This window comes from Octodon degus, unplaced genomic scaffold, assembly GCF_000260255.1.
Source record: "Octodon degus isolate 3935 unplaced genomic scaffold, OctDeg1.0 scaffold00048, whole genome shotgun sequence".
In the NCBI taxonomy this organism is placed as follows: Eukaryota; Metazoa; Chordata; class Mammalia; order Rodentia; family Octodontidae; genus Octodon; species Octodon degus.
In genome coordinates, this window is record NW_004524624.1 from 13,580,732 (window position 1) to 13,592,845 (window position 12,114).

Sequence of the window (12,114 nt, forward strand, 5' to 3'; positions counted from 1 at the left end):
TTGGAAAAATTCCCATTTCTGCTTTTTTTAGGAAAGTGGATAACTGTTCCTAAGCACTGTTTTTTTTTTAAAAACTGCAGAACCCTAGGGAGAAATTCCCAGTTCTTATACAGATACTGTGACTTACACAGGACTAATTAATCATGCCCAGATTCTGATTTCCAACCAATCGTGTTGAAGAATCACTTAAGATATGTAAAGTTACATCTATTTTAGTTTCCTTTTCTTAAGGCTAGAAAACAAGGGAATTATTTGTGAAAGAAAACATTGAATTTGGTAAAATTTCTTCTGAAAATACTGTACCATAGGTGTTTCCCCTAAAGAAGGGTTTATAAGAAACACTTTCTCCAATGCAAAAAAGCTATATGCCTGTATTTTCTGAGACATACAGAATGTGGTGTCTGACCTGCTGAGCAAGCATGTTGAACTCAGCTGGGGAGTAACTCATGAATTCCCTGTTCTTGAGTATTTTAAGTTTCAAAATTATGTTTGAAATGGTTTTTAATGGCCATTCCCTGGAGGGCATTAGTGTCTTTGGTATATCAGAGATGACATGTGTAGGACATGTGTATGAATGACTCTTGGTTAAAGGTGCTTCAAGTTAACAATGTTAACTTGAAATGTTAACAATATCAACTTAAAGTGTTGATAGCATTTTAGGCTAGGCTAGAAACAAAGTATCAAGATGACTAATTCTCACTTGGCAGTGAAGTTGAATATTGAATGACATCTATGTAGTTATAAACGACTTTTGTTTTAATAACAAAGTTGTTGATTTTCTACTAAGGGTTCTTTTAGGTTGTCATCAGGGGCTGATGGGAGTAACAGTTCACCCAACTCTCCAGCTAGCTTCAGTGGACATACCACACCTTCTCAGCAGCCTGAACCTGTGGTACATTCTCTTAAGGTAACCAACCGTGTGCAACCCTTTATCCAGAACTTCAGTTGTGTGTGACTTGTTTGCTGTAGTCCGGTAGTTCTCACAGTCTTGCTTTAACCATAGATACTTTATTTTTTTACCCTTCATGGTAAAACTTTTAATCTTAATTTTTGAAGTACGATTTTCAAGTTTTAAGCTAACAATGGGTTTGAGTACTTATGGTTGAAACTTATCATTTTGTTTTGAGTAATGTGATTCATATCTCTCTGCATCAAAGTTGAAGTCTGTTGTGCATGTATATTCATATGTGTAAAATATTGTTATAGCTATTGTATGTGCAGTGTTTGTAACATGGATGTCTTTAAGTATAAAGAATTAATAGTTTGTAAAAATGAAGACTGCCATATTTTTACTTTTATAATGCAATTGAGAACATGGAAATCAATGAAAAGAAGGCATTGAAATAAATAATCTTTTTCATGTAGTAAGTGGAAATTAGGTCTTCAAACTGCAGTTAGAAAATAGATATATGTTTCAAAATATAAAGTTAATTAATTTTTAAAAATTTTACTTCAGATTTTACAATAACTTAAAACTGGGAAAATTTATCATATTTAAACAATAAGCCTGAGGAGATAGCTCAGTGGCTTAAGTGACTGCTTGGCAAGTGCAAGGTTCTGATTTCAGTCCCTGATACAAAAATAAAATAAAATAAAAAGTAAATAATAAGGAGCTTTCCAGTTAGATAAATCAGTAAGTAAGCATCATAAGTAAAATTAATATTTAGTAATGTAAATATTTACTTAAGAAATTGATGCAGAAATAAAAATCATCTAAAAATTAAGATACCACCTTGACATTTTATCAATTCAAATATATTAAACACATAATTATATGGCTATAGGTACCATTCCTATGAAGTCTTGATTGAACCAGTAGTTAGAAAAAGTAGGCAGACAGCTTCAGTTCTGTTTATGCTCCATAAGTTACCCAGCGTTAGTTAAAATTACTTCACCTTACATGATTCATCATCAGACTGAAGGTGTACACTGTTGAAATAGGTCACACCTTCCACTTTCCATGACACACATAATTAGATAATAACCTTGAAATGTTTGCTTTTGCAATGATTTAGTTTTGGCCAAAGATTTAGTCATCTCAATAGAGTTTGCTTTAGCTTGTAGAAAGTTGAGTTTTCTCTTTACACACCCATACTGACTGGATGAGAAAGAGCAGATCTGCTGCTGTCGCCATGAACAATACATGGGAGAGTTCCCGTCTTGGTTGGGATCATTCACAGAGTGAACAATGAGGGCAATGCATAGGAAGGCATGAGGGACCCTGGCCTACACCTAGTAGGAACTGGCTTATTGCTTGAAGATCATTTTGCTCTCTGCAGTAGCGTTTGAATGAACTGAAAATGTGTCAGGCCCTAGCAATTGTAAAGAGATTAACTTTAGTTTTGTAGCATTTTAGTGCTGCACAACTGAAAGCAGTACCTTACCTTGCTACTCCCAATTGAAAACAATTCAGCTTGTTGCCTTTTTAGATGCTTAGTGGTATTTGAGTACTATCAACATAGTAGGTATATACTGGCACATTCATAGTAGCATATTGAAATCTTTTCCCTTATTTCTCAATGCAGTAGCTATTAGTATGGCCTCAAAGGAAGGAAAGGGCTCCTTAATTTTTCTGAATTCCTTCTCTAATTTTTATGTTAAATTTTCTCTCAAGAGAGGATGCTATTGTTACAATCGGAGCATATTAATGTGCTTGTTTGGCAGATGAGTGACAGTGAACAGCTGAAGCATCATTACTGGACAACTAGAGGCCTTTGAATATAAAATATGTCTGCTTTCATCAGCTAGCTGTGTACTAAAACAGAAGTCTGCACCACAGTCTTTGGAGAATGTTAACAAGAGCTCGGTGGTCAGAAAAGTGGCTGCTTGTTGTGCTGCAAGACTTTTCTGCCCTAAAGAGAGTAATCAGTGCACTGGCTCTGTTTCTCACTTTCTGATGGCTCTAATGAACTCTGTAGTCATGGTTTGTAGGGAACTGTTAAAAATCAGTCTGAAAAGTGAGTCCCTTCATCATGACATTGTATTTCTCTGACTTTAAACTTCTTGATTGTTTTACTCATTGATGCTTCATTTCATTTAGTAGAAATTAACTGAAGTGAAGTATACTTCTCCAGGATAGATTAAATTTGTGGGCAGATGAACTTGTTCAAGGGGTTCTTTGTTCCTTGACTGTGTAGTGCACACAGTCAACGACTTCCCTAAGTATGTAAAAAATGTGAGTTCAGTATGAGGTGAGTCATTAGGACTTTGACAAGTGCTATCTATCTAGTAAGGAGTTTGAGATCAACAGTAAGATAATGTGTAAATTAGACTACTTATTACAAGATTACATAATAGTTTCAGCTATGATCTATATATCTGGCATGATTTTCCCACCTGTTCTTTGGTGCTCCTGTAGATGTAGCCATGCGTACTAACCGTGCCCAAATGGAAGCAAAGAATTTATCAGTGATACAGTGCAGCATGGATTCTCTGGGAGTATTTAGGAAAAACAGATTTTATGTTACCTTGCTGGTTTGGTTGGTAAATTGATATAAAGAAAAAAATAATAAACAATTCAAACCCAAAGTTTTGTTTCTCTTTGTATTGTAAAACCTATCCATATGAAAACTTTGATGTTATTAAAGAAATGGTTCAATGCATTTAGGGATAATTTAGAGACTTGGAAACATAGGCCTATAAAACTGTTTGAAGAATTTCTTAACTGGACATTTCACTAATGAAAAATGAAGTGTTGCTCAAAAGGCTTCCATTGTAAGGAGGCAGTGTTTTTCTTTGCTACTACCAAAGAGAAATCACCAAAGTCTTTTTGTAGCCACTAGGAACATCCAGGCCAGATGTGTGAGTCAGTCCTATGTTCATAGTCTTTTTTTGTTTATCTTTTCTATGGCTATATCTACATATCATTTGGGCTGTTTGGCATATAATTATATTGATCACTATTAAAGTAGACCAAGAATTATGGACTGTCTCCAAATGATTATGGACTGTCTCCAAATGATTCAGAACATTAGGTTATCTTTTAAGTGTATCTAATTATTTTAGACATTAGTAAACTCAACTGCTAATGATACAATGGGTTTCTTTCAATGACAGCTTGAAATCAAGTAGAATTTATTTTAGATAGGTTTCAGGACAATAAACTATTTTATAAAGATTTTTGCTGTATTTTAATCCATTCTAATATGCAGACAAAGGTTTTTAAAAAATGGAGCTCCTTAATGGTTTTATCATAACTAACAAGTTTTTTTTTTTTCCTGTGTGAAATTTGCTTTTCTTTTTCAACAAATCCAGGTCTTGGATGTTCAGGAAACTATAGATCGTCAACAGGGTAAAGAGTATGAACATGACCTTAGTGAGACAGAAAAAGCTATAGTCAGAGAAATGTGCAATGTAAGTTTGATGCGCTTTATTTCATATTCTGTGTTGAAAGTCTCATCATAGCTTAGTTACAGCTCTAAGACCTCCTTTGAAAGTGTGAACCAAATGCCTCTACTATATGAAGAAAAAAACCCCACAAAACTGTCCTTGTTTTTTGCCTTCAGTATATTTTTATTGCAGGCTTATTAACCCACTATCAGAGGGCTGGGGCGGTAACTCGGTATAATAATGTTTACCTAGCATGTGTGAGGTCCTGGATTCAATCACTAGGACCATAACATGAGAAATCAGATTAAAATAAGTCAATTGTATTTCAGAATGATCAGTGAGCTTCTCTAATTTATTATAAAAAAGTTGCTAATTTTGATAAATTAAATGAGCTTTGTCTCTTACTTGTAAGACATTTAAAACTTAGTGTTTAAAAATCTATTGCAGACTTAAGATTTATGTGTGATTATTCTTAGAAAATATCACTGCCTTCCTAGGTTACATTTGCTTAGTTCTTCAAACATGAAATGTATACTTCATGTCATGAAAAGAATTCTCTTGGCTTCTCACTAGTTAACATAACTCAGAGTAGTTGAGGTGAGACTGACAGGAAGCTAAGGGATAGTTAGATTAGTGACAGTTTGTTCATAAAGTAGAGAGAAAAATTTTTAAATTTTAAAAATTATAATATTTTTATGGCATCTATCCAATGTAATTATTAACATGGTTTGGATTTTCACTAAATTTTAAATTTGTAGTAATATGCATGGGATAAAGCATTTAATCAAGAATATAGTTTATGAGACTTTAAAGAGCCAAATGGGATATCATAGAGGAAGCCATTTGTTAAAGATAAGAAATCAGGTTTAAGGACTAGTTATAAGAAGCGCTAATTTTAATTGGCTTTGTAATATACTTTTATCCTTATATTCTTTTCTCCATTAATCTAGAAAATGTGCTTCTAGAAATACCTCTTAGGTTTAGAGCTATTAGGACTAGATATTCTCATATCCTCATCCACCTCCTCGAGATGTTTCTAGAACCCAGTAAATGTAGCCTAAGTTTATTGGAATTTTTTACATGTGCTGGGGGTGGTGTGGGGCTGGCTTCCTGCTTACCTGTGTTGTGGCTGCTTTTTCTTTTGCAACCCTTACCAAGCTGTTTTCTTTCATGAACATTGATTGTTGTCTGTTTTTAAAAGGTCACTGGTTCTAGATGTCACCATTTTCTACTTACATACTTTTCACCTGTTGTAGCTTTTCAACTTGTGCTAGAGATTTTCAATTTTAATAATTTCTTTTGATACATTTAAAATTTTGAGCCACATACCTGAGAGACAATTTGTGAAACTTTGGAATGAGCAATAAAACTTAGGGCTGGGGAAATAGCTCAGTGGTCTAAGTGCCTGCTTGGCATGCTCAAGGACCTGAGTTTGATCCCCAGCACTGCATGCTGTGCTGGCCCAGAAACCGGGCATGATGGGGCACACATGTAACCTCAGCTCTGGGGAGGCTGAGACAGAAGAATCACTATGAATCGGAACTGCATAGCAAGACCCTGTATCAAATAAACAAATAAAAATAAATTTTTAAAAAGAAATAAAATGCAAATAATGCAAAGTGTAGAACTAGAAGGGATCACAGAGGTGAGTCTCCAAAGAGGAATGTGTGAAGCTCCTTTGTAATTAAATATCTGATATTTTAAAACATCTTACAACAAGAGATTTGATATGAACCCCTATACGAAACCCAACATTCACATTTTATGTTTTAAGGAATTAAGATTTAGAAATTAAGCTATTTGCTCAACCTTTTTTCTAATGAACACTGAAGTCAAGAGTAAACTTAGGGCTGGTGAGATGGCTCAGTGGTCTAAGGCACCTACTTAGAACAAGCTTAGCAAAGCACAGGGACCGCGGTTCAATCACCCAGCATCACATGCCAGCCAGCCCCGCCCCCTGGTGGGCTGAGCTGGCCACACACACACACACACACACACACACACACACACACACATATAAATAAAATAATTTTTTTTTTAAAAAAAGAGTAAACTTAGACCTTTGAGGACATCTGTCATGTTTGTAAACTGTAATAAACCTGGAGAATTTCAAATTCTTTCCTATAAAATTAAAACTACCCTGTCTTGTAGATATAGGTTCATGTCTCCATTGTATTTAATGTCAGAATTTCTGTAAAGAAATGCCAAAATTGGGTTTTGCCCTCTTTTTCTGCTTTCCCCCCTTCCTTCATGAAAGAACTCAATGTTTACAAAATTCATTTCTTTAGTCTTAGAAGAAATCCACTACGACAGTGGATGTTGATTAACTTTTTCTTTATTTTGTTATTTTACTGTATTTTCAAAAATGTTTCAAAAGGCACCATATAGTGTTGGGTTTTTTTTTTTTTTATCATGCAGGATACTTTGAGAAACCCAAAAATCTTATCCTCCTGTTAACTTTTAAAAGTTTCCTAAGGTATCTAAGGTGTACTTTTGTTTTTAATTTCTAGAATTTGAGAAAAAATTGCACACTGGCTTAGATCTGATTCTTTTTTTTTTTTTCAGTACCAAGGATTGAACTTAGGACCCTGTGCTTGCCAGGCAGGCACTTAATTCTACTGAGCTATCTCCCTGGCCCTTTAGATCTGATTCTTTGGGGGGTATTTTTAGATCTAATTCTTAAGAACACATATTTGAAAATAATTTAAAGTCAAAGAAAAGAAGTGTTGATTTAAAATAATATCGGCTTCACCATTAGAAATTATAGCCATCAAAAGTACACAGTGAATATTGGAGAATAAAGAGATATACAAATTACAAGATGTTTTACAGATAAGTAATTTCTTAGAAACTAGTGAAGATTATGAAGCTGTCATTCCTATTGGAGCAAATGCATGTTTTTATAATAGTATCACAGGGATGTAACAGTTTCTCCTGATGTAAGATCAGTTATAAGACTCAGATAGAATCTGGGGTAATGAAGTTTTTCCATACTTCTTGGTGTTTCTTATGGAGAGAAGTTATTGACATCTATGCAGTGAAAAGATTAGTATTCATAGCACCACCATGTTAGTAAACATTCAGGCAATTAATCTCTTTCAGAGATAAATAACTTTCCCATTAAAAATTAATACATCTGTTGGGTCGGGGAGATAGCTCAGTGGAGTAAGTGCTTGCCTGGCAAGCACAGGGTCCCGAGTTGAATCCCTGGTACTGAAAAAATAAATTAATACATCTATCTTTCTTTAGAATCTATTTTTTTTATTTTGGGATTATCTATTTAGCTCTTATAGCATTTCCAGACAGTGGTTGAAATACTGGTCATTTCACTCACAATCTCAAACACACTGCTATTGTGTTTCCTAGTTATTTAGTCCTATTCCTGTGTTCACTATGGATAAGTGGTTTATTTCAGATTCTGCCTTCTGAGAGAGTTTTCTTTCATTATATTATAATACCTTGACGAATGCTCATTGTGTTCCACATCTGAATAATTAAAGAGAGGTGTTGCATTTTTTAGTTTTAACCCATGTTTAGGGTCTCTGATCCATCTGAGGCCTTCATATCTACCTTGTCTCCAAAATAGTTGTTCTGACATTCTGGATAGACATAATTGTACTTACACACTGGAAAGTGAACAGCCATACTTTCGGCTTCTTGATTCAGTACTTGTACCTTTTTAGTCAATTTATTAAGAGACTTTTCTAACTTGATTTGTTTAATTTGAGTTATTTATTGATATGAAACTCTTTTCTAAACATTCAAAGACAATAATTGCAACTCTCCTTGAGTACGCCAGGACATTTTACTATGTGGTGATGTCTTCTGAAAAAGACGTAATAACTCATTTGGCTTAGAAATGATGATAGACAGAGTCTTATATTCTATGTATTGCTATGAATGATATTGGGTTACTCTGGAGTTTCCATCTCTATTTAAAAGGAAAACACAAATTAAAAATACTGCAATCTGAATAATTAATGGGCAGCTTCTTAAATTCATGATAGAGCATTATAAATTATTATGAAATTCATCTAACATAGTTCTAGTGAAACAGTGTGGGAGGGTTATGGCTGTCATCACATGTGTACCTATTCTAATCATTATTAGTATATTGGTATATCATTTGTGACTTCCAAAGTTTTTGTTTATACTTAAATTGTTCTTGATCTCACCTTTTCTTAACATCCCTCTGAAGTAGCCCAGTTTTTAACAAGTTGTAATTTAACAGGTTGTATCTCTTTCAAAGATTCTGAAATTTATTTTTACATTTTTTTCTATATTCTGGTGCTTTATTTTACAAATATGAGAAAATTGTTTAGTAGTTAAGACTTGTGACCACTGTAGGCCTCACTCTGTAGAGACATTTAGGGAGATTGATTAGCAGATTTAAGACTACCAGCTCATTGTTTGTATAGCTAGAGGCCAAAAACTTCTTCATTTTCCTAGGTGAATTAGACATTTCATGTGTGATGTGGAGATAAGAATATTCTTGTTAAAGGTCTCTTCATTCAGTCTACACATTAGAATCACTTAGGAAGCTTTCTAAGAAATACAATTGCCCGTGACAATAAAATCAGAATTTCTAAAGCAGAAAGTTTCTGTTTATGAATCCAAGTGCTTCATATGCAGCCAGATTTGAGGACCACTCAGGTAACTAGAGTAGGTTGGCACATCATTCTTTCATTTAGCCCCTGGTGGCTGCCAAGGTGTAGTAGTCCCCTCTGCAGAGTGGTTCTTTTGATCAGAAGCTTGTCATTGTGTTTTATTTTGTGTCTGAATTCATTCATGTGGATATTTTGTCTCCTGTCTCTGTATACATCTTTGCCTCTCTCATAGCTTCCCCTTAAAACCCACAAATCTTTTCTGAAAAGAAGTCAAGATTGCTTACTCTTTATTTTTCTTTTATTTAAAAGGTTGTGTGGAGGAAACTTGGAGATGCTGCCGGTTCATGTCCTGGAATTAGGCAGCATCTATCAGGAAACCAGTACAAAGGACCAATGTGAGAAGCATTCTTTTTCAAACTTGACATCCCCACTGCCAGAGGGAAAGAGAAGGAAAAAAGAAGAAAAATAAAAGAGTATATGTTTCCACAGACCTGGACTGCTGGAATAACATGGACTGTACACTGCACACATCTCCTCCAAACCTTCTAGATATCATGTTGATACTCTTGTGTCTCACTTCCATGTCCAAAACAGTTAATCTCAACAAGGTAGTGCTGAATAATCACCATTTGGTATCAGTGTTTTCATTAGAACTAAAGTGTTTTAACTTCCCACATCTAAGATTATAATTGGGAAATCTGCATGGTTGGAAGTGTCCATTAGCGATTCAGTGGTTTTGATAGAGTTGACTTGTTCCATATAGTGGTGGAAACTTTTACCATGTAGTACTGAAGAGATGAAGAGATGATTTCCAGTTCCCTGGGGTTGAGAGCTGGGCAATTGCCTCTTATGCTTCATTGAAGAATATATTAGTTCCTGATTCATAATTAATTGAGATATAAGAGGTATGGTTTCTGGGCTTTTGTTTTGACTTTTGAGGTGCTAAAAATACCACGTAAATTCTATTACCAGCTTGAAGAGTAGCAAGACTTTGTAAAGTGCTTATTCAGAGAGTATCATTTATTTCAGTTATTGAAAATAAGTATCTTTTCTTTAATCTTGATGAGTTACTCATAGAGGAACACTTAGGGACATATCAACCTCCACAGTTATTCAGTGTATCAATTTCAACTAAAAGACAAGCAAATATAATTTTTCTAAGTGATTAGAGCTGTTAGATATTAATTTATACAATTTAGTTTCTAGACATGCTGTATATTTAATAAACTTTATGTAAACTTTAAAATATTGCACTGCATTTATGAATAAAGCTTTCTTTGCCTACTGCAGCTGTTTAATGTTTTATGAAACTAACGCATGTCCTTCATTACTGAGATTAAAGGTTCTTGTTCAGATTGCTTGAAGTTTGAAAAAGAGGTGTGCTAGCTTTGCTTAGTTTTTTTCCTTATTTTTGGTATATACATATAATATTAGAATGTGTGTATTGGAAATGCTATGATAGGTATTTTGTGTTTATCTAATGCAATGATAGTTTCTTGTATGAATGTACAAGCCTGTGACAGAATGCTATGTTTTTACTGTAGTTTAAGATTTTAAAAGTAGGGATGCAACAATTCCCAGTTTTCTGATGTCTTCTAAATTACTGAGATTTGATTCACAGAAAATATTCCTTCTTGTTCTTTTTGAAATAGGTTCATTACACAGTATATTAATTGTCAGTGGTGGGACAATATGAAAGAATTTTGCTTTGCTCTTTTGAAATGTAATTGTGATGAAAAACTAGCCCTCTATTTTCAGAAAATGTTTATGAATTAATTTACTGTAAGATTATCTCTAATTATACTGACTGGATTACAGTGTAAGCCTCTGTTTCTTTTTAAATGTTATATTTTTAAATGTTATTATTCTGTAAAAGAAAATTGCTATCTTTACACCTTTTCTCATAGGAGAATGTTCATCTTTAAGTTGTTGCATTCCTGCACTTGGCGATGTTTAAAGCAAGTTTTTGTGCCTGCAGCAGATTCTGCAGAAGCTAATTCAAGGGACACTGGTATTTGACAAACATACTTGTGTAAATTTTGATACTGTATTAAAACTATTTTTTTAAAGTTCCACATAAAACTGAGTATTAAGTATATGTGTTCATCTTAGAAATGATAATAAATTATTTAATCTCACAGTGTGTTAACTCAAAGTGTTTTTTCTTAATTGAGCAGATTTCTTTTTTTTTTTTTTTTTTTTGGGGGAACGGGGGGTTGAACTCAGGCCCTTGCACTTGGCAGGCAAGCACTTATTCTAGTGAGCCATCTCCCCAGCCCCCAGATTTCTAATAGTCACTAAATATGTTCCTGCGTAATGGTGCTAATAATAATACAGATAATTCACTATCTTAAACATAAAACAAAGCAATGGTTTAAATATTCTTACAGATAGATTTGATATTCAGATTTCTCAATTTGCACTCTTGTCTATTTAATAAAGTTAGAATGTTAGGATGATAGTGATAGTCAAGAATTTTTTAAAATTGGCTTCTATTGTGCAACATTATCATTCTTTTAATTCATATAGATTTATTTTTTAATTTTAATTTTTTCATTTATGTATTTGGTATAGGGTCTCATTATGCATTTAGGACTCATAGTGATCCTTCTGTTTTCAGCCTCCCCAGTGCTGACATTACAGGCATGCACCACCACACCTGGACTCATTCACCAGCTCAGCGTACCACAGGGGTGGGGCCGGCATGGCATGCTGGACCGGGGATTGATCCTGGTCCCTGCACTTGCCAAAGCAGGTGCTTAGTCTGCTGAGCTGTCTTGCCTGCCCTTTCATATAGGTTTAAATTAAATTTAATTTAGTTGACCATTAAACCATTAGTCATTAGAAGACATATACTGAAAGAAAAATTCTAAGGAAATGGAAAACTTAGCTTTTTGGAATATTCAAGCCTATATATAAAGAACTTTTACATTATTAGGCAAAGGTATGAGATACACATATGACCAAGGTATAAATAGGAAAACACAGATGTGCCCATATACTCTGAGACCACAGACACAGCTTGGAAATCACTGACAAAAACTAAGATGGAATACTGTTTCTTATGCTTAGCACTGGTCCCCACATTTAATGATCAAGTTTCTAGGTCAAAATGAGTGCCACTCTTCTCATATATGACCATGTAACAAATTTATAATCTTATCTTTCTGGAGATGAA

At 34.2% G+C, this 12,114-nt stretch overlaps 1 protein-coding gene across 6 annotated transcripts in view; it reads left to right on the forward strand.

Annotated features, from left to right (window-relative positions):
• Window positions 1–11,068, forward strand: part of Ccdc85a (coiled-coil domain containing 85A) — a 205,367-nt gene extending 194,299 nt beyond the window's left edge. For 2 of the 6 annotated variants that reach the window (XM_023716528.1, XM_023716527.1), the window contains 3 exons: window positions 788–907; window positions 4,255–4,353; window positions 9,246–11,068. In XM_023716528.1, coding sequence (XP_023572296.1) covers window positions 788–907; window positions 4,255–4,353; window positions 9,246–9,335 — 309 coding nt within the window. In that variant the 3' untranslated portion in view covers window positions 9,336–11,068. The remainder of the gene's footprint in view (window positions 1–787; window positions 908–4,254; window positions 4,354–9,245) is intronic. The other 4 variants (XM_023716525.1, XM_004632441.3, XM_023716526.1 and 1 more) reach the window with 2 other exon arrangements.
• Window positions 11,069–12,114: the final 1,046 nt, after the last annotated feature.